Source organism: Oncorhynchus mykiss, chromosome 11 (assembly GCF_057628025.1).
Source record: "Oncorhynchus mykiss isolate SJ-2025 chromosome 11, ASM5762802v1, whole genome shotgun sequence".
Lineage (NCBI taxonomy): Eukaryota > Metazoa > Chordata > Actinopteri > Salmoniformes > Salmonidae > Oncorhynchus > Oncorhynchus mykiss.
The window spans coordinates 52,822,602-52,845,925 of record NC_143032.1 but is presented as its reverse complement, the minus strand read 5'-3'; the positions used below and the strand labels follow the sequence as shown (position 1 = coordinate 52,845,925).

General features: G+C 44.4%; 1 protein-coding gene across 1 annotated transcript; it reads right to left on the bottom strand.

Annotated features, from left to right (window-relative positions):
* Nucleotides 1-1,150: 1,150 nt before the first annotated feature.
* LOC110535051 (adhesion G protein-coupled receptor D2-like) lies at nucleotides 1,151-22,802 on the bottom strand. The gene is made up of 25 exons (XM_021619922.3): nucleotides 22,739-22,802; nucleotides 22,416-22,476; nucleotides 21,976-22,221; nucleotides 20,936-21,565; nucleotides 19,734-19,859; nucleotides 19,388-19,482; nucleotides 18,879-19,178; nucleotides 17,707-17,818; nucleotides 17,178-17,312; nucleotides 15,822-15,930; nucleotides 15,510-15,615; nucleotides 15,285-15,340; nucleotides 14,794-14,920; nucleotides 13,275-13,378; nucleotides 12,919-13,021; nucleotides 12,462-12,615; nucleotides 11,854-11,987; nucleotides 11,559-11,674; nucleotides 5,608-5,728; nucleotides 4,808-4,849; nucleotides 4,612-4,665; nucleotides 4,315-4,462; nucleotides 3,149-3,210; nucleotides 2,990-3,020; nucleotides 1,151-1,187 (listed from the first exon to the last, which is right to left on the bottom strand). Exons 1-25 carry the CDS (start codon nucleotides 22,781-22,783, stop codon nucleotides 1,180-1,182), a joined length of 3,225 nt encoding a protein of 1,074 aa, XP_021475597.3. The 5' UTR covers nucleotides 22,784-22,802; the 3' UTR covers nucleotides 1,151-1,179.
* Nucleotides 22,803-23,324: the final 522 nt, after the last annotated feature.

The following is a 23,324-nucleotide window of genomic DNA, read 5'->3' as shown; positions in this document are numbered from 1 at the left end:
ATTACATCAAACGAGAAAGAACAGTATATTCCCTGTGGGATCTAAATCATTTCATGCAACCATTTGAGCTGTAGTGAATAATGTGTCTCAGTTCAGAGCGCACCTTCCTGTAGTGGAGATAGGGAGAGGCCAGGATTTCTGCTGCTGGTTGTAAGGTAGGGGAGGCCAGGGGAGGGAGGAAAGTCTTGGGGAGACAGCCAAGCTGCAACTAGCACAGCCTCAAATACACATAGTGGTTGTCTGGTGATACAGTAGGTGGACAACAGGTGATAGGCTTCATAAAGTCTCTTTATGGGCTGCCCAGTCAGTCCACAGTAAGTCAGCAGCCGATCTCTACTATCTAATACTGTTGATCTATGAGATGATCTGTCATCCTACTATCCACTTTCTCACACTGACAACAAAATCTTGTTGTCTGGTCATATGATTTCTTACAGTAGTAAAACCCTTTAATCCTAGATTCAAAGGTTTATATCCAGTTTACAGTGATAACTACTGTCTAGTTATGTCTGTAAAAACAAAAAGTACACACACACACACACACACACACACACACACACACACACACACACACACACACACACACACACACACACACACACACACACACACACACACACACACACACAAATATTATTGTAAAAAAGCCTGAAGGTGTGATCAGCCACTCTCCAACAGAAAATTAAACTGAAATCTACATGCACACGACAAACGTTGTGTTGCCTCTGTAAAACAGCCATTTCATAAACAGCAGATGATTCGTGACCCTGGGGCACTGCGGAGGAGGAGCTGTCCTCCTAAAATACGCTTCCTGCGTGCTTGCGAGTACATATTTGAGTCTTTAATTCTGTATGTAGGTTGTGTGTGTGTGTGTGTGTGTGTGTGTGTGTGTGTGTGTGTGTGTGTGTGTGTGTGTGTGTGTGTGTGTGTGTGTGTGTGTGTGTGTGTGTGTGTGTGTGTGTGTGTGTGTGTGTGTGTGTGTGTGTGTGTGTGTGTGTGTGTGTGTGTGTGTGTGCGCGCGTGTGTGCGTGTGCGTGTGTGTCTATTTACACTATCTACTTCTATATGTGTATGAGAGTAGATGCATCTATTGTGTGTATCTGTTTGTGATATTCACTGTGCAATTCTTCTTTCTTTCCACCAGTTTATATGATACATGTTCATTGGTGTCCAATTCCATCAGCAGCCTGTAGTAACAGAAGAGTAACAAAACATGTATTATTCTATCATCGTATTATTTATGTCTAATATAATACATGTTCCTTTCTTTGCAAAAAGGAAACTACACAGAACATCCATAAATGGTTGAATCCTTACAGACTAGACCTCACAAAACCTTCAGTATTGTCCCAACACAGAACCTCTGGGGTGGATTGAATGTGTCTGTCTGTCTGTGTGCGTGTGCGTGCGTGTGAAACAGTCCCTCTGTGGGAGCAGGTGTTTGAGTGGATGATCGGCTGTAGTCTGATTGTCTAACTAATGAGGAAAATGAGGTCTCCCAATGTTCTGACAAACAAAAGGAACAGAGAAAAAAAAGCCTTCAACCTTTCTGATGATTAGACACATGGTGAAGTGACTTGGCCCACTTCAACGAGCCAAAGAGAGCTGCCCATATGTTTACATAACTCACACCTGATGCTATTACATGTAGGGAAAGTAATAGTCCAGTCAAAAAATACTTTCAATCTGAAGAAAAGATACTAACTGAAGGGAATTCAATTACGACGGAATTGTCAGCAATGTAGCCTGGTTCCTTACTCTATGTGTGTCAGCCACATCATCTTTAATAAACCAAGCTGAATAACCCAAGAGTCAATTGACGCACGGGTGAGTAACATTTTTTGTTGCATTGGTTGCGTCTCAATCCACCGCGTCCGCCGATGTCGTGCTTCCGCATTGCGGTGAACGGTGGCAGAGCCAGAGCGGTGTTTCTCACCTGGTTACCGGTACTGGTTTAAAAGAATGAATGGAAGTATGACAATTGTTTTGTGACTACCCCAAATAAAGGGTTAAATATGAGTAAAAAACAAACTAGAAATATTTCCTGACCTTTCTTATATTTCCGAGATACAGGACAAACACATCAAAGGTTTGTTTGTTATGATACATATTTTTTCTATTTATGTGTGTGCGTTATTCAATGCGTTTCTCTGGGCTTTAGTGTTAAAGGCCAAATTCAATATTTTCTCAAATCATTTTTATATATTTTTTTTTAATAACTAAAGGGGTCCTAAAATTCTAAATCAAATAGCTAAATGATCCATAGTATGAGCATCTTAAAACAATTCCATGTGTCAGCTTAGAACCCCCTCCTCCCCCCAACAGTTTACATGCTGACCAGACCCCTACACCAGACACGATCAGGACACGCAAGTTGAAATATCAAAACTAACTCTGAACCAACTATATTAATTTGGGGACAGGTTGAAATGCATTAAACATTTATGGTAATTTAGCTAGCTAGCTTGCTGTTGCTCGTTAATTTGTCCTGGGATATAAACATCGGGTTGTTATTTTACCTGAAACGCACAAGGTTCACTACTCCGACAATTAATCCACAGATAAAAGTGTAAACTGAGTTTGTTTCTATTAATCTCTCCTCCTTCACGCTTCTTCTTCTTTGGACTTTATATAGTGGTTGGCAACCAACTTTAAGGTGCATTACCACTACCAACTGGACTGGAGTGTAGACCTCAGTTCATCTTTCAATCACCCACGTGGGTATATGCTCCGAAAAACCAATGATGAGATGGGAGAGGCGGGACTTGCAGCGGATCAAGCGTCACAAATAGAACCAAGTTCTTTTTTAACGCCTGGCTACGCAGACACTCGTTGACGCACGCGAGCAGTGTGGGTGAAATGACTGAATAACATGTACTGTATGTGTACATTTATTTTGCGAAGCACGCGATGCGAGCGGAGTGGTCAGCATGTTAGATTTTTAAGAATTTCTAAGTCAGATTCACTGTCAAGGAAATTGTGAAATTACCTGAAGGCTTGAAAGCAGTCAGTTGAACCACCTGGGAAAGTAAAACAGACATATTGATGTGTTGGAGATGGAGCAGCATTCTCAAATACACAATGAACCATTTAGGAGTGATCGTCGGCCTAATAGGTGGGCTCTTTAGATGCATAATACCAAACATACCTGGTTTCCTGATGCTGGTTTCAAGGAGAAGCTCACAAAACTACTTTCTTTTCCATAACTCTCTGAAAGACAAAAAGGCAAAATCCCACCAGTTATTCTTCTGGTATTAATGGAATTCATGTCAGGTGGTGTAGAACACCTGAGTGTAATATCCAGACAGCATGACTCAACTAACCGCCTTGCACCACAACCTACCACTACCCAATCCTAACCCACCACAACCCACCACTACCCAATCCTAACCCCACACAACCCACCACTACCCAATCCTAACCCACCACAACCCACCACTACCCAATCCTAACCCACCACAACCCACCACTACCCAATCCTAACCCCACACAACCCACCACTACCCAATCTTAACCCACCACAACCCACCACTACCCAATCCTAACCCACCACAACCCACCACTACCCAATCCTAACCCACCACAACCCACCACTACCCAATCCTAACCCACCACAACCCACCACTACCCAATCCTAACCAACCACAACCCACCACTACCCAATCCTAACCCACCACAACCCACCACTACCCAATCCTAACCAACCACAACCCACCACTACCCAATCCTAACCCAACCCACCACTACCCAATCCTAACCCACCACAACCCACCACTACCCAATCCTAACCAACCACAACCCACCACTACCCAATCCTAACCCAACCCACCACTACCCAATCCTAACCCAACCCACCACTACCCAATCCTAACCCACCACAACCCACCACTACCCAATCCTAACCAACCACAACCCACCACTACCCAATCCTAACCCAACCCACCACTACCCAATCCTAACCCACCACAACCCACCACTACCCAATCCTAAACCACCACGACCCACCACTACCCAATCCTAACCCAACCCACCACTACCCAATCATAACCCAACCCCCCACTCACTAACTCACTACTACCCAATTCTAACCCAACCCAGCCCAATACTACCCAATCCTAACCCAACCCAACCCAACCCACCACTACCCAATCCTAACCCAACCCACCACTACCCAATCCCAACCCAACCCACCACTACCCAATCCTAACCCAATCAAACCCACCACTACCCAAACCCATCTAACCTGACCCAACCCACCACAGCCCATGCCTCACTCCAGCCCCAGGTCCACCCACCCTAGTCTGCCTCTCCTACCGTTCTTGATGACCAGTGAGGTAGAGGTGGTGCTGCCGGGGCCTGAGGTCTCGCTGGTCTCTGGGCTGGAGGGACGGGGCAGACTGTGTGTCCACGACTGGGCCGGACCCCTCTGGGATGGCAGGAAGCGGATTGGCTGGGAACAGTTCTACAACCAATAAAAATGCGTGGAACTGTTTAGATGAAGCTGTCTGATTGTGGACTCAAAGCATGTGCTTACTGAATTGGCATAGTGTTTTTCTCCAGTTGGAACATGAAAATGTTAGTAAGGATGTCGCTGTATGCTTTTTGGCTCACCGTGAAAGACAAGGCTTTCCTCTTCTCTTTGATCCTCTTAATGGCATTCCTCACCTTTAAGAAAAGCAGACAATACCATCAATAGCTTGTACACCCACTGATGTATTTGGCAGCGTCAAGTGGTTGGCATGCCACAGATGGACAACCACATTCGGAGAGAAAGAAGCCTCGCTGAAAGAGTTCTTTGAAAACCTACCTCACTATTGTAAACCGCATACACCAAGAATATGTACAGGCCCTGCAGAAAGGGAAGGACAGACAATAATATATTACCCATGGCTGTAGACTACCTACAATATGTGCTTTATCCTGGCTTTAGTGAGTTAGACAACTTGTTGATGAGGCTGTGTAGATAGAAGTCCCTGATTGTACGATGATGACCAACTTCTTCCTGCTTGGTGAGGAAGACTGAGGTTTATCTCCTCTGCCCTCTCTTCTGGATGAAACCTCAGTAAATCTAAATTAACTAGCATCTTTTTGAGGGGTACTCCGGGGCCAGCGGCAAGCTCATTCACATTAATTAACAACCGTGCTTGAAGTTCCTGAGAGAAAGAGAAAGAGAGAAAGTCAGGAAAACAGAGAGAGAGATATACAGAGAGAGAGAGATAGTGAAAGAGAGAGAGGCAGCGAGAGAGAGAGGAATAGAGGGGAAGTCCAGAGTACCTCCAGCTGATTTACAGGGCTTATCAGGGGTATGATGGGAAGGGAGGTGGAGGTAAATCTGGCGATGGGTCAGCCTGGAGAACCCCGGAGCCCTGCCATGACCTGTCCTTCAAAGGCCCACTCTGAGCCACCCTCTCCCCCACACAAACGCATACGCGCACTCACTCACTCACACACGCACGCCACACCACACCCACCACTCCACTGGACCTGCTGCAGCCCAACTCTGCTTATCTACAGCAAGCCCACCTCCCTCCTCTCTGTGTCTCTCTCACTCTCAGTTTCTCTTGAAACAATTACATACAATGATCTTTCTATGGGTGCTTTGCTCACCTGAAAGGCATTGAGAGCAATGAAGACATACGCCACCACCATGGAGAGGTGCACCAGGACTCCACACAGCCAGGTCAGGCCCAGCACCGGCAGTAGAATAAGGACTGGTCGTGTCACAGCCCTACAGAAGTCATACTGTCAGTATAGTGAAAACACCCACACTCACGCACCAACTCATATGAACACACACACACTGCACGCTTATATTAAGTGAAAATCCTGCATAACTGCACACAATTAAATGGTTTGGAAAAACCACAGCTATACTTGATTTGACTGGATTCAATTTAAATTCCGTATCAGTTTTTCAAAATGTCACATAATAATAATAATATGTACACTGAGTGTATAAAACATTAGGAACAACTGCTCTTTCCATGACATAGACTGACCAGGTGAATCCAGGTGAAAACTATGATCCCTTATTGATGTCACTTGTTCAGTCCACTTCAATCGGTGTAGATGAAGGGGAGGAGACAGGTTAAAGAAGGATTTTGAAGCCTCGCGACAGTTGAGACATGGATTGTGTCTGTGTGCCATTCAGAGGGTGAAACGGCAAGTCAAAAGATTTAAGTGCCTTTGAATGGGGTATGGTAGTAGGTGCCAATTGCACCGGATTGAGTGTGTCAAGAACTGCAATTCTGCTGGGTTTTTCACACTCAACAGTTTCCCGTGTGTATCAAGAATGGTGGGCCAGCATCCCTGTAGAACTCTTTCGACACTTTGTAGAGTCCATGCCCCGACAAATTGAGGCTGTTCTGAGGGCAAAAGGGGTAGCATCTCAATATGAGGAGGGTGTTCCTAATGTTTTGTCCACTCACTGTATATGCTCTGATTTGGAAGTTAGGACTTTAAATGTTTTTTTCCCTTCTATAAATTCCTCTCAAGGAGTGTAAGAGCCATTCTGTCCTGCTTAAAGGACAGGTAAAACATGTATTTTGGAAGTAAAGGGCATGTTAAAGTGTCCAGATAAATGTTTTGGGTATAATTTTTTTTTTTAAGTATTTGGCAGATTTTGGAGCCTTTGATCATGTTTTCTCTGTGCCCCTGCAACTGCAGAACGAGCATGAGAAAGTCTATTGCTGGTGTCTGGAAAACGTCACGAAAACGATGCGTGCACTTCAATGAGGCAAAAGGCTGTGTGTTGTTGGGATTCTGCATGGCCAGATAGCTAGCAACAATGACAAGAATCTTCCATGTGGAGAATCGTAGGTGGCTCATTTCAGGTAGATTTATCTTGTTCTTGACACCGTGTAATGTTTTGAGGTGTTTTGACTGATGTCATGTCTATGCTAATATGGCTCAAATTCACTAGCTAGCTAACCAACAACTGTAACAATGTATTTGAGAGAAGTGCTCATTGTGCAAATATTTGTATGTTTTGTCAGAGACAAAATGTAGTTTACATGTTGTCAACAAACTAATAGTTACTAAACAACCAACCCGTCTATACATACCATTTATATCCAAAATACAGATTTGGTTAAAAAAAAGTGAACCTGTCCTTTAATATCAAAAGAAATGCAACAAAAAGCATAATACACAGAGGACCTTCGATGGCATTGGAGCACAAACATTACCATCATGTATTCATCCTCACATAGACAGAAAAGTTCACAGGACACTGCAGCCGTGCTCTTCGTTCTTTACAATCATCCCTTTAATCTGTTATATGCTTATACGTGAAATAACTTTAATGTTGCCTTGTGAGGTTGTTTGTTCAACCTGCTGTTGCCGTCGTCTTGCTGCACAGGGGCCAGGAGATTGAGTTCACACTGAACTATGTCCACAAGGTCAAAGTGAGCAGTTCCTCTTCTTTTCTTTTTCAATTGAGTCTTCCTTCTAATGTTGTGACATCATCACATTCTTACAGGGAACAGATCGACTGCGGAGGGGGCAGAGATGACTTGCTTACTCCTTCACTCTCTTTACAAGCAAATGAACAGGCGATGAATGAAACAGAAAATAGAATTTCATAAATCTATTATACGCTCTTGGTGTTCATAGATCAGCAGGGTGTACAATACACATGTATTTATCTTGTCTCCGCAGGTAGCCAGGACTGAACCCTAGGCCCGGGTCCCTGTTTAGAGTCCACATTAAGCAGACAATGAGCTCAGTGAAAAGCTCTCTCTCTCTCTCTCTCTCTCTCTCTCTCTCTCTCTCTCTCTCTCTCTCTCTCTCTCTCTCTCTCTATCTCTCTCTCTCTCTCTCTCTCTCTCTCTCTCTCTCTCTCTCTCTCTCTCTCTCTCTCTCTCTCTCTCTCTCTCTCGGACCAGGTGGTAGGCTGATAAGACCCATACAACTCCCACTACTTCAAACTAAAAACTACCTCATTCTCACACAGTCACCGTCTCTCTGCTCAGTTTGTCTGTGTGGATCTGTCACTTGTGGATTTGAAAACCTCCTACTCCATTGCGCTTCAAAGGAAACTCATTCTGACTCACCCCTCACTGGAGTTGTCTCATTGTATCTCACACATATAAAGCATACCGTGAAAAGCCACCAAGGGTTGGATGTTGGGGTCGAGTCAGGCTCGAAATACAATCCGACGTTTTCATGACACGTGTGTTTGTGAGTGAGAGAGCAGGAGAGTCAGGGAAAGAGAGGACAAGTGAGTGGATGAAAGAGATGATAAGATAGAGTATGGGAGAGTGGATGAGTGTCAATGAGAGAGTGGGTGAGAGGGAGAGAACAGAGAGAGAGAGGGGAAGAGATACACTACAAGTATGTGGACCCTCCTTCAAATTAGTGGATTAGGCTATTTCCGCCACACCCATTGCTGACAGGTGCATAGAATATAGCACACAGCCATGCAATCTCCATAGAGAAACATTGGCAGTAGAATGCTACCTTTCCAACAAGTCAGTTAGTCAAATATCTGCCCTGCTAGACAACTGTAAGTGCTGTTATTGTGAAGTGGAAACGTCTAAGAGCAACAACGGCTCAGCCGCAAAGTGGTAGGCCACACAAGCTCACAGAACAGGACCGCCGAGTGCTAAAGTGTGTAGGGTGTAAAAATTGTCTCTCCTCGGTTGCAACACTCACTACTGAGTTCCAAACTGCCTCTGGAAGCAATGTCAGCACAATAACTGTTCATCGGGAGCTTCATGAAATGGTTTCCATGGCTGAGCAGCCGCCATGTGTAATGGCTGAGCAGCCTAAGATCACCATGCGTAATGCCAAGCGTGGGCTGGAGTGGTGTAAAGCTTGCCGCCATTAGACTCTGGAGCAGTGAAAAGGCATTCTCTGGAGTGATGAATCACTCTTCACCATCTGGCAGTCCGACAGACAAAACTGTGTTTGGCGGATGCCAGGAGAACGCTACCTGCCCCAATGCATAGTGCCAACTGTAAAGTTTGTTGGAGGAGGAATAATGGTCTGGGGCTGTTTTTATGTTTCCAGCTAGGACCTTTAGTCCTAGTGAAAGGAAATCTTAACTCTACAGCATACAGTGACATTCTAGACAAATCTGTGCTTCCAACTTTGTGATAACAGTTTGTGGAAGGCCCTTTCCTGTTTCAGCATGACAATGCCCCCGTGATCTTCCAAATGGACAATGACCCCAAGCATACTTCCAAACTTGTGGCAAAATGGCTTAAGGACAACAAAGTCAAGCTATTGGAGGGGCCATCACAAAGCCCTGACCTCAAACCTACAGAACATTTGTGGGCAGAACTGAAAAAGTGTGTGCGACGGAGGAGGCCTACAAACCTGACTCAGTTACACCAGCTCTGTCAGGAGGAATGGGCCAAAATTCACCCAACTTATTGTGAGAGGCTTGTGGAAGGCTACCCGAAACGTTTGACCCAAGATAAACAATTTACAGGCAATGCTACCAAGTACTAATTGAGTGTATGTAAACTTCTGACCCACTGGGAATGTGATGAAAGAAAGAAAAGCTGAAATAAATCATTCTCTCTACTATTATTGTGACATTTCACATTCTTAAAATAAAGTGGTGATCCTAACTGACCTACGATATGGAATTCTTACTAGGATTAAATTTCAGGAATAGTGAAAAACTGAGTTTAAATGTATTTGGCCAAGGTGTATGTCAAATTCCGACTTCAACTGTATATACAGTGCCTTGCGAAAGTATTCGGCCCCCTTGAACTTTGCGACCTTTTGCCACATTTTAGGCTTCAAACATAAAGATATAAAACTGTATTTTTTTGTGAAGAATCAACAACAAGTGGGACACAATCATGAAGTGGAACGACATTTATTGGATATTTAAAACTTTTTTAACAAATCAAAAACTGAAAAATTGGGCGTGCAAAATTATTCAGCCCCCTTAAGTTAATACTTTGTAGCGCCACCTTTTGCTGTGATTACAGCTGTAAGTCGCTTGGGGTATGTCTCTATCAGTTTTGCACATCGAGAGACTGAAATTGTTTCCCATTCCTCCTTGCAAAACAGCTCGAGCTCAGTGAGTTTGGATGGAGAGCATTTGTGAACAGCAGTTTTCAGTTCTTTCCACAGATTCTCGATTGGATTCAGGTCTGGACTTTGACTTGGCCATTCTAACACCTGGATATGTTTATTTTTGAACCATTCCATTGTAGATTTTGCTTTATGTTTTGGATCATTGTCTTGTTGGAAGACAAATCTCCGTCCCAGTCTCAGGTCTTTTGCAGACTCCATCAGGTTTTCTTCCAGAATGGTCCTGTATTTGGCTCCATCCATCTTCCCATCAATTTTAACCATCTTCCCTGTCCCTGCTGAAGAAAAGCAGGCCCAAACCATGATGCTGCCACCACCATGTTTGACAGTGGTGATGGTGTGTTCAGGGTGATGAGCTGTGTTGCTTTTACGCCAAACATAACGTCTTGCATTGTTGCCAAAAAGTTCAATTTTGGTTTTATCTGACCAGAGCACATTCTTCCACATGTTTGGTGTGTCTCCCAGGTGGCTTGTGGCAAACTTTAAACAGCACTTTTTATGGATATCTTTAAGAAATGGCTTTCTTCTTGCCACTCTTCCATAAAGGCCAGATTTGTGCAATATACGACTGATTGTTGTCCTATGGACAGAGTCTCCCACCTCAGCTGTAGATCTCTGCAGTTCATCCAGAGTGATCATGGGCCTCTTGGCTGCATCTCTGATCAGTCTTCTCCTTGTATGAGCTGAAAGTTTAGAGGGACTGCCAGGTCTTGGTAGATTTGCAGTGGTCTGATACTCCTTCCATGTCAATATTATCGCTTGCACAGTGCTCCTTGGGGTGTTTAAAGCTTGGGAAATCTTTTTGTATCCAAATCCGGCTTTAAACTTCTTCACAACAGTATCTCGGACCTGCCTGGTGTGCTCCTTGTTCTTCATGATGCTCTCTGCGCTTTTAACGGACCTCTGAGACTATCACAGTGCAGGTGCATTTATACGGAGACTTGATTACACACAGGTGGATTGTATTTATCATCATTAGTCATTTAGGTCAACATTGGATCATTCAGAGATCCTCACTGAACTTCTGGAGAGAGTTTGCTGCACTGAAAGTAAAGGGGCTGAATAATTTTGCACGCCCAATTTTTCAGCTTTTGATTTGTTAAAAAAGTTTGAAATATCCAATAAATGTCGTTCCACTTCATGATTGTGTCCCACTTGTTGTTGATTCTTCACAAAAAAAAAAACAGTTTTATATCTTTATGTTTGAAGCCTGAAATGTGGCAAAAGGTCGCAAAGTTCAAGGGGGCCGAATACTTTCGCAAGGCACTGTATATATATATATATATATATGTATATCGAGAGAGAGAGAGAGAGAGAGAGAGAGAGAGAGAGAGAGAGAGAGAGAGAGAGAGAGAGAGAGAGAGAGAGAGAGAGAGAGAGAGAGAGAGAGAGAGAGAGAGAGAGAGAGAGAGAGAGAGAGAGAGAGAGAGAGAGAGAGAGAGAGAGAGAGAGAGAGAGAGAGAGAGAGAGAGAGAGAGAGAATGGGCTATAGTGTGGGGACTCACCAGGTCAGGTCAAAGGTGTGGAGTTTAGATGCTGAACTGGGAGTGTGCTTCTTTACGCGACGACGAGCGCTGGACACCGTCACCATGACAACACGGCACAGCACCACTGCATTGACCTAGGAGTACCCAAAGTCTCAGAACAACCGATGGACATGCCATATTGTTGCCGTATGACACATGTATGACACATTAGTAAACATCACATGCAAGCACACACACACACACACACACACACACACACAGAAACGCACACACAGGCACGCACACAGTAAATAAGTGAAGTGAAGCTACATACGGCCAAGATTAAAAGAACAGGTCCCACAAAAGCCCAAATCATATCAGTCTCGACATTGAGCCAACAGTGACTGTCTGCTTTGTACTTGTCCAGGGATATCGTCAAGGTTACACCAACAATCACAACAGGCAGACCTGCAAAAATAACACAATATTTATTGCTTTTAATTCAACAATTCTCTTATATTCATACAACACATGCATGTCTTTAGTGAAGAGAGTTTACATTGCTGTGGTACAGGGCCAGGGACTACAGAAGACACCAACTGTCCATTCCCCAGCCATTCTATTTAGTCTGAACAGGTGAACACCTCAGACAGCTGGTTGGTATATCTGGGCATCTTAGAAAACATCATCATGAGTGTGTTAAGCTTTTGAATGCACACACACTTCAATGGGGTCAGTAGGAACACAACCTTTGGTCTAGATGAGTGGTGTTCCAGACCGCACCGTGTTCTTACCAAACAATGCTTCTATGTACTGTAGCATATAGGCCAAGGTCTTATGTGAGTGGATGAGTCCTGTGTGGAATGTATGGGAACATTGTATAGTATCATTTAATAATGAATATCTTAGCGGAGTGAGGTGTGATTCTGCATGGTGTTTTACCCCAGCCAATGCCGTAGTACATCTTCATCCGGCGGTCTTCGCTGATGTTGACAGACACCACCTTACTCCACAGCAGCAGCCCCTCCACCAGCATCCAGGAGAAGGAGGCCATGAAGAAGAGGTGCAGCAGGGCCGTCACCAGCAGACATGCCCCCTAGTGGACAGGAGGGACATGGCATTGACATGGTTCCCATCGCCATAGATATCTGTCCACCACTTACTCTTACATGGTGGCACGGGCTCAAAAACAATAGAAAGTAATGCACATATAGTACTATAATCCAGAAAAGAGAATGGAGTCCTATCATACATTCAACGACAGAAGCAGCTAAAAGCCTACAGACTCCTGGATCACTGACACAACTGACCCTGTGCCCTCTTCTAGTCCATAGTACCCATGACCATATACAGAGAGTGAGATGTTTAAAGACAGACACAGTCATGTAAAGAGTCCCACCTCATTAGCAGAGGCCCAGTCACTGCACATCAGCAGCAGCTCAGCTATCCCCAGAGCCACGATCAGGTTCAGGTGGACAGTGGTGCGGTCAGACTTAGGAACTCTGCCCCCACACCACACCAGGCCAGACAGTGGAGAGGGACACAGAGAGATGATCAAGGTCAGACCAACATACAGACAAACCTGACTGACTGTGAGTCAGTCATTATACAGTCATAGGAAACACAGCAGCAGTTTGTCTGCTCAGCATAGTAAAGAGAAGTGATGTATGGGACAGAGTGAATCATTCAAACAGACAGATGTATTGTAGCCTCCACAAGCTAGTCGATTCTTCGCTGGAGCAGGGCACCACTCACCCCACAGCAAAGAAGAGGATGAAGGTGAAGAGTAAGCCACACAAGGACACTCCACAGCCGATGAACGTCATGACCTGGAGGGCTCTCTCACTCTCTGGACTCCTCTGACACACAGACACACATGGGTAGGTATTTGTCAGAGATTAGAAACTGGGTGGTTCGAGCCCTGAATACTGATTGGCTGACAGCCGTGGTATACCACGGGTATGACGTTTTTTTTTTTTTTTTTTTACTGCTCTGATTACGCTGGTAACCAGCAATGGTAGAAAAAGTACTGCGTTGTGCGTAAGAACAGCCTTTAGCCGTGGTAAATTGGCCATATACTACACCCTCCTGGGGCCTTATTGCTTAACTATGAAACAGGTTGTTTGGATCCTGGATGGTAATTGGCTGATATGCGGGAGTTGTGGGACAACAACTCCCGAAAAATACCATTACGTGTTAATGTCATATCTCCACTGTCCACAACACAGGCAGGAAATTCATAAACTATTTTTCCATGCTACTATTTGGTTTGCAACAGTCGGGGGTTGTATAAACCTACATGGCTGCCTCTACGACCTGTTCAACAATGTATTCTTTTACAAATGCAATCTCTCCCGTGCCAGGAAAGAAGAGGAATGCACTGGCTGTCACCAACCATCGCCAGGACCATGGACAGTTCTTCCACTCATGTGCCATCAACGGAAATGTCACTATTAACATCCCCAACTAGCTTGGTTAGCTCAGCTAGTGGCCTATTGGATATTTATTAAATCATTCTTTATTGAAGTTCTTCCCTCTCAGCATCATTAAATCTCTGCTAGCTAGCTACATGCCAATAATTTAGTATAGCAACATTGAATGAATAGAATGATTAGAATTAACGACTGGGTCAAAACACAAGAAAATAACTGACGACCAGCCCACTTGTGTAGCAACTTCACAATGCAAAAACTAATTTACTTTTTTAAAATAATGTTTTTTATTTAATGTATTTTTTACCCCCTTTTCTCCCCAATTTCATGATATCCAATTGCTGGGCCGATTGTGGCCGCCTCATGGGTCTCCCAGTCGCGGCCAGCTGCGACACAGCCCGGGATCGAACCCGGGTCTGTAGTGATGCCTCTAGCACTGCCTTAGACCACGGTGCCACTCAAGAGGCCTTTATTTAAAACGTTGAATTAATAACCGTTTTATAACAGCGATAATGCCCTCGAACCCGGGAATTATCGTGTGACAACTCCCTCCAAGACCTGTATTCAACTTATTGGCATGTAGAACGGTTTCCAAATCGTTTATCAAAATATGAATTCAATATTTTCATTAATAACATTATTTTAAAGAGTAATTAATTTTTTTGCATTGTAAAGTTTCTTCCCATGTTTTGACATGTTTTGGAGTTGTCACATGATAATTCTGGGGTTCCCAGGCATGACTACTGAACTATACATACTATAAGTGTCTGTTGACAGTTCTCTATTGTACTATTTCACAATGTGGAATGTGGGGAATTGTGGAGGGTAGAATGGACCTTTACCTGGACTTCATAGACCTGCAGTAGCAGGGCAAAGTTGGTGGTGTGGTTGCAGAAGCAGACAGTGGAGTCGTAGTGTTTAGAGATGACCTCACAGCCTTTAGTAGACCACCACCCACCTGCCTCTGGCCTAGAGGGGTACAACAGTTTCATAACAATGTATGGTAACCATTACACTAATAAATCTGATTTCTACAGATATAAGCAGGTTACTGTTTTTTGTCATGAATGTTGTTCTGGAGGCAGCTCTGCAGAGTGGTCACTAGCAGCCACAGCCACAAAGTCATACAATCTGATTTTAACCCTAACCTTAACCACACTGCTAACCCTAATCTTAAATTAAATCCAAAAAGCACATTTATACAATAAAGCCAATTTTCACTTTGCAGCTGGCCCTCTAGAGGAAATCGCTCAGTTCTGCCTCCAGGACAAGACTCATCCCAATAAACATCAACCTGCTGCACATATTGAGAATTTGCTGTCATTATACTCACATCAGATCAAAGTCCCAGAATGCACAGACTGGGTCATACACGGTCCCTGCAGAATTCTAAAGCAGTCGATGGAAAAGGACAATTTCACACAACACACGGTAAAGGACAGGCTTATGAAGGAGAACAAGGGGGATATTCAGTATCATATTCTCTGTGGAAGAGGCAGAGGTATATAGTGCATAGAGGAATATAGTCCATGTGAGTGTGAGACACTGAGGTCTTTACTTGAGATCTGTGTTGGAGCTGGAAGCGCACAGCCATGCTGACAGGCTGTCCGTCCCCCAGGACTGTAGTAGAGATGACAGAGGAGCCCAGGATGGTGCCCAGGTACCTGACACACATAGCACAGCACAGGCCATAAGGTGGTAGTCACACATAAGACTGGATATCAACACTGGATCATGCTCGGTAGGCACTAATGGAAAAAAAAAAGTCTTAATGGAAAATGAAAATGAATGTTCTTATTAAGGGACTGATTAAAATCTACAGTCATTCATGAACAAAACTACTACTGAAAGAAGTTATCATCTTCCATACCTCTGGATGCCATCGGTGACGATGGGAATCATGGTGATGTTCTCCTCCGCGTTGAAAAGAGGCCGCAGGGAACTGTACCACGTGTTGACCACAGTCACCTTCTGGAAGCCTGCTCATACAACATCAACATCAACATCCATATCTCCACTAACCAAACTATGTGTCTCTCTCTTCTAAGAACACTAGACAGCTTAGCAATGCAGCAGTAAGTGGAAACACAGATCAACGTTATGTCTCACAATAGCCAGTTAATATAGATTGTAATGAGTAGTTGTCTAAAGTCAAGGCCTCGGGAGTGCAAATGGATGAATACATACGGTCTGTATTAGTACATATCCCACTGGGCATGAACTGGGTGAATCGATGTTGTTTCAACGTCATTTGTCAACTTATTGTGACTTGGAATCTTCGTTAAAAATACATTACATTGGTTGCGTTGACAACCAAACACAATTCAAAATCACTTTTGAAATAAAATAAATTGCCTATTAACTTCCTGACAACCAGTTTTTACATTGACAAAAAGGATCCGAACTTTAAGAGGTTAAATGTTGATATTAGGTTAGGTTGTCGAACCAAACACAATTCAATATTACTTTTGTAATACAGTAAATAGCCTATATTACAAACTAAAATAACACCTCCATGGCCACATTTTGAAGTTACTGTAACTATAAATGTCTTCTTATGTCATCATATAAAGTGTGGAGGTTCAAGATAACATGGATAGGTTGTCGCAGGTCTGTGGAGATCTTCACAATTGCTGCAATAATCTGTGCAGAATCTCGAAAGGCATTGATCACTTGCACCATGTACTTTTAACGTCATCTCAAATGCAATCTCGGTCATTTAGTTTTGCTATTAGATGAAGCACAGTGATAACACATGAATCTGTTATATAAATAAACAAAATATCTGACATTGTATTCCCATTTGAACTTTGCTGTGATTTTACATGGTTGAAAGTGCAGTGGGTGACAAGTAACCCAACAATCTGACATTGGTTTTCCATTGCAATTTGGTCGTGCTTTTAGATGGTTGAAAGCATGGTGACAACACACTGGAAATTTAACAAACTTTACGTTTTAGTTTTGAGTGGGTGAATGTAGGTTGTAATCTCATTCATCAACATCTCAACCAAAAATGACCCAGTTATCCACATTGAAATGACATGGTGTGCCCAGTGGGATGTGCTGATAAAACACTGCTTGATAAATGTGTGGTATTTCGAATAGAATCCTTCTTCACTAGGTGTTTACTGTTGGAATGCGGAATGCATGGTTGAGACTGTAAAGCACTAGGCCATGGCTGAAGGAGTACAGATGAGATACGGACACTCTCAGGGTTGTCTCTCACCGTTGTCATGGAGATTCTGCATGTTCTGCGTGGGGACTGAGATACAGTCTATGTTGGTGACGCTCTCTACGTCTGGACCACAGAACTTAGGCCCGCTCGATCCCTCTCCCAGACTCTGCTGCTGAACCTCCAGTTCTGAATCACAGTGGAATGAACAGAATACTTTTGTAAGAGGAATGGTTGTAGTAACAACAGCACATCCTACAAAAAAGTGCTAATGAGTAAACATGGAAAGGACAGAAAGGCCTGGACACTAAATGTTCCTATTTGCGATCAACCATCTGGGACCTGATGAAGAGCCACTGTGGATAGGAATGTTGTCATTAAAGGTATGGTTCATGGCCAATATACCATGGCTAAGGCCTGTATCCGTAACAAAAGCACTTAGCCGTGGAATACTGGCAACATACCACACCTCCTCGGGCCTCATTGCTTAATTCTATGGTCGGCCCGCTCTTTCAGCCTTTCAGCAGCTCACAGAACACACTAACATTCTAGAGAATGCACTGCACTCTACTAAGTGACTCACTGATGTTGGACCTATGGATAAGTAGATGGTCCGTTTCCGTCATCAGCTGAGTGCTCAGACTGGTCACCATGCGGTCAATGCTCTTGACCACAGCCATCGGTCCACTCACCACCTGGGGCACAGGGTGGGGATAAGGCAATGGGGTTTAATCATGGCGATACACTAGTCATTGGTAGGGCCAGGAGTTTCACCTGACCATGTGACCTAACCAGAATATTAAGCCCATAACTAGGACCCAGAGTTTGGTCAGGTGGTCAGGAGACTCCTGGCTGTGGTTATTGGATAGAGCAGAGACTGTGGGTGAAGCATTGCTATGTGGATGTTTCAGTCCTCTAGCTGCTCTACCACATTCAGCCTGGCTGTGCTGTACTGCTGTGACCTTGGAGGGTAGAAAGGCCTGGGGGAGGGGAGGTGGGTGAAATGGGGGAGGCAAAATCTCGGCAACAATATGAATGCTTCTCAAATGCCTAGCACTAGGATACATAGACTTGCAATACTTGCGGTTTATATGAAGTACAATGTTAGACATGTCTGAGTTATTGTTTTGGATGTGATATGTTAACCATAATAGCACAACACACTTCACTGTGCTCCTTTAAAGAATATTAAACAAAGACAATAATGGATATTATCTTCTTAAAATGTTCACACACATTTAAACATGACCAGAGATCATAATAGTCTGTGAAAACGTGCTGCTTACAATATACAAATTAGACCTGTTTATTGTCATGACAGATTTTGATGCAATCTAGAGCAGATTCAATTTAGTGTATCTGCGATGAAGTTTGATCAAGATTCAACCCTATGTGCTCTGTACAAGTACACTTATCTAGCCAAGCGTAAGCATTCATTTGACAGTTTCTCATTCACAGTATCCACTTGATCTTACTGCCCTCTAGTGGAGATATGCTCAAATAATTCTGCCACACTCCGTATGATGTCATGTTTCATGTTTTGTGTGGACCCCAGGAAGAGTAGCTGCTGCTTTTGCAACAGCGAATGGGGATCCTAATAAAATACCAAATACCAAACACTCCAGTAGTCATGTTTATATTCCCAACACCTTGGTGGCACTACCGCCACCGTATCCCAGACAATGTTTTAGCCTGCCTCTCTGGTACCTGATGTAAGAAGGGCTTTATAAATACATTTGAATAGTTGATTGGTACCTGTTTGATGGCCTGCCACTTGGGGGCATTGTCCTGGCTGATGAGGCTATCAGCCACAGTGATAAAGGTGTGGCTGAGTTCCCCGGCGCTGATGGTGGCAAGGCTGTCGTTGCCTTCCGCGGCCGTGTCTGTGGGCACGTCTGCAGCCCGCGCTAGCAGCTGGACCAGGGACAGCATGTCCCCAGGCTGCAGCCCCTCCCTGGTGTCCTCCAGGGCCTGCCTGGACATGTTGAGCAGACTGGACGCCTGACCCCAGCTCATCTGGATCCCTGGCTGCCCCCCCATCACACCCTCCACGCCCTAATACACACACACAGATAGATGCACGCGGGGACGCACGCATCCACACATACACCGCAGAGGATGGAGAGGAAATCCAAAACAAGGTTCAAGAATATTGAACTGACAGAACAACGTTTATTGCTGTGTCAAGTTGAGTAGGTTAGAGATAAACCGTAAATGTCCTAATCCAGACAGGCAACAAATGATTTATAGTAATCAGTCTTTACCTGCGTTCCATTGGAGATCTGCATGAGGTGGTGCATGAAGGGACTAGGATGGGAGCGATGAGACTCACTGAACTCCTTCATCTTAACATAGCTCTCTGTAAGAAACAGTCGCGTCAAAGACAGTCCCTGGTTCCTCTCTGATGTTTGGTGACGGTAGTTACTAGCATTGTACAAAGTCACAAATATTAATGTTCAGTCAGTTTCCCTAATGTGATGCAAAATGAATTTCACTAGTCTGTTCAGAAATAGACAACTTATGGGTGTACAGTAAAGAGCCATGTTCGTTACAGTATGTAAGTAATGGTCTGGTCGTAGGTCGTGGCAGTCTAGGTAGTGGTTGACTCACCCCTGCTGGTCCTGCAGATGAAGGGCAGTGTGGTGGAGCAGTCTGCAGAGTCATACAGGGGGAGCTGTTGGCTAGACCAGCCCTCCAGAGTCCTGCAGCCCTGCATCTCCCTATGCCTGTGGACCGCTGCTCACGCACGCACGCACGCACGCACGCACGCACGCACGCACACACACACACACACACACACACACACACACACACACACACACACACACACACACATACACACACACACACACACATCAGTAGTCCTCTAAGTTTTTGGTTTAATTCAGCATGCTGTAGCCTAACATAACTTTGTTGAAATCGATAGCAATTTACAAGTGCAATACTATTATACTTTCATATTCCACATATTCAACAACCTTTGAAAACGTAGACAATTCCTTCCAATTGATTTGACCGTGTTTTTACTGAGAATGTATGCTGGCAAAAAGCCCCTCCATTGTGAGTCAATTCCCTTGTTACACACAGCAATGACATTTTTCATGACGGTTAAACATTTGATTGGTTTTCACTATTAAGTAGAGCTCCATTCTCTTCGTAAAGCAGACCTCATGCTTGCGCGAATTCCCCTCCCTCTGCCCTCCACATGGCCGTTAGCCAGTGAACCACGCTAAACAGTTTCCTCTCCCCCATGTATGTCTCTCAGACAGACATCCTGGATGTGTTAAGGCAGACAGCCACTGGGTTAACTGGCCTCTTTCGAGGTAAATCACCCAGAAGGATTCAAACAACCAACTGATGGGAGACTGGGAACAACCACCACTGCCTCAGTATTGGATGAGTAATAGAAACAGATTGGTCTGGAAGAAGGGCTGTAGGTTTGCCATAGAAAGTCCTATAGAGGACGTACCATAAGATCATTGAAAGGCGATGTGAAAGAATCAAAATACCAACATTCTGATCAAAACCTGCAGGAGGCAACCCAAATAACGTGAGCTGAATTTTATGTGTGAGCAAATCCTTCATAAATGGGAAGTACCTCGATAGGAGCAAGAGACCACAAAGGGGCAGGTGAAACAATATGGCTGACGGTAAGTTATGGCAAAGATTCAACTAAGTTGACAATTCAACCAAAACTGAAAATATACCAACCTGGAATCAAAAGATCAACCAATAGAAAAGAGCTGATCAGATTATAGCTAGATTTTATGTAGGGGTATCTCAATGCTGTGTGACTGTAGGTGGAGTCTCACCTGGGCAGAACAGCATGGCTGGCACCTCTCTGACCACTGGGTGACGGGTCATATTATCTATACTCCAGGTAAAGATAGCATCCTGGGTCAAAGGTGAGCAGCCATTCAGGGCATGGAACTGCCTCTGCTCCAAGGCTGTGTCCCAGACATTCAGATCTGTGATATTCCCCACAAAGGGCTCGGTGAAGTTCCCTCCAAACGAGTCCTGATCCTGCCCCAGGATAAGTATGCCATCTCCATGTATGTCCCTGGGGGTGTCAGACCCGGAGCCCATGTCCCCCCTCTCCCCGTCCACATAGATGGCCCAGTGGCCGTCAGTCTTGCGCCAGGTGACACAGAGGTGGTGCCAGGCGCCATCGTTGGGGAAGGATGCCTTGTAGGGGCGGTGCTGCCCATGAACAATGAGCGCCAGCAGGATGCGTCCTGCCCCGTCCAACTGCCCGCGCAGCTGGAACTCGTTGGTGAAGACGGCCGCGGCGTAGGAGTACATGGTGGACACCTGGTACCACTGGGGGTCCCACTGCACGCGGACACACACGCTCACAGCTGGCAGGGCCGGGAATGTCATGTTGACACGGCCGTAGCCCTCCTGGGAGTCCCTGGGGAAGTTCAGGGCTTGGAACAACACATCTGAACAGGTAGAGACAGGAGGGGATCACTTTCAACACTAACCCTAACCATAAGCCTAACACACAACACCCAAGTACAGATCATCATGCAATATGGCATCAGGACATAAAGATGTAAGATCTTAATTTGAGCCAGTTTTCTACAGCAGGAAAACAATCCTGCAGCAATTGGAAATGTGAATTATTATGTGGATTATAATTAATGGACATTTTTGTAGGGGTTGATAAATTTTTCCATTAGGGCAAATCAAGTCTGACATTTCAAAGTGGAAATGACAAACTTTAGTAACCTTTTTAAAAATCAAATACACTACAAGTTTGCGTTTCCTGCTGTGAAGGACAATTATCAGCAACAAAAGAGTGATCAAATTATGATCCTACATCTGTAGGTGTTTAAGTTGCTAAACTCACACTGTTTGGCAAGGGCCAGAGACTTGCTGATTGGCCTGTTGGGGTCTCTGACCCACATGGGTCCTTGCAGGCCTGCCTGCCTGATGAGCTCCAGGGTTCCCTCCTCGTCTTCAGGCTGGCCCAGGGTAGTGAGGGAGCTGAACTGGCCCCTGCAGAAGCTCCCTGCCTGGGAGAGGGCCAGGGACACATTGACCAGCTGGAACACCCAGTCTGATGTTTGATGGACCAGGCGCATACTGCTGCCCTCTGTCAATATGACACCAGGAACACACAACCACAAATAGGCATGGATCAGTCCACATGTGGATATTATACTTTACAGGAACACTTCTGTCATCTCTTTGAGCAAATCTCTATGGAAACAACATGGAATAGCCTTGGCATACAAAAGAGTTTCAAGCATTGTGCATCAGATTGTGATTGGCAGTTCCAGAACTCACCATCTGAGCCCCTCTCTCCTCTGTCTAGCCCTGGCTGAGTTGGCTCACATTCACACAACACCTACCATAGAGGAAACATTTACTTTGCTTTATTCTGTTGGCTGTGGCATAGACATGTAATATCCTTGATGTGTATTTATCCAATAATCTCAAAATAGAAACAAACAGAATAATCAGTCAAATGAATAGCTGTGTTAAGCCTTTGAAACGTATCAGGTCTACCAACAAAAGCATGAATTTCTCAAAAAGAACACTGAAAATGGTGAACTTGTTTCTCTCTCCAGTTGATTTCCTAGTTTACATAAGAAAGGAATAGACATTACCGCTATGCAACAGAGCGCAACCAGAGTCAGCAGGGTTCCAGTCATCTCTACTTCTCTATGTTCCACAGCTGGAAGAAAACACAATGCTTAACTGGCCTCTGCCTTTCAGGGAACATTTAGGTTTACTTCAATGGATCATACAATCGTCTCTTTTCATATCAAAGACAAATTCAGCTCTGTTCAACAATAGAATGTCTAGCAAAGCGCACACACATACCGTGTGGTTAAACAATATTTGAAAGATGATAGATACTATACTATAATTTTGGTATATTTCTAAGAGAACTATGTCAAATAAAATAGCTGTATGCTACTCCTTATCTAACACATATGAACGGTACCTCTGACCCAGACTGCAACATGTGATGAGTAACTGGGCTTACTGTAGACTCAGGCTGCTCGAGCTCCAGGTCTTACTGCTCAGTGTTACTCCAAGGCTGCTGTAACTCTCCTTAAGTCCTGATGACCACTACTCCCATGTACTGTGTGTCCTCTGACATATGCCCCGTCCATTCATCCAGTGTCCAGCTCCAGTCTCCAGCATGTGCTGGCTAACTGGCCTCTGTGGAGAAGCCACTGCCATACA

Bases quoted from the DNA above. Each gene is read 5' to 3' on its own strand.
- LOC110535051 (XM_021619922.3), bottom strand. From the start codon at position 22,783: ATGACTGGAACCCTGCTGACTCTGGTTGCGCTCTGTTGCATAGCG. The intron at 17,313-17,706 runs GTGAGTCACTTA...ACTGTGATTCAG, and splicing joins TATCCATAGGTCCAACATCA to AACTGGAGGTTCAGCAGCAG. The intron at 15,931-17,177 runs GTGAGAGACAAC...TTGTATGAGCAG, and splicing joins GCAGAATCTCCATGACAACG to GCTTCCAGAAGGTGACTGTG.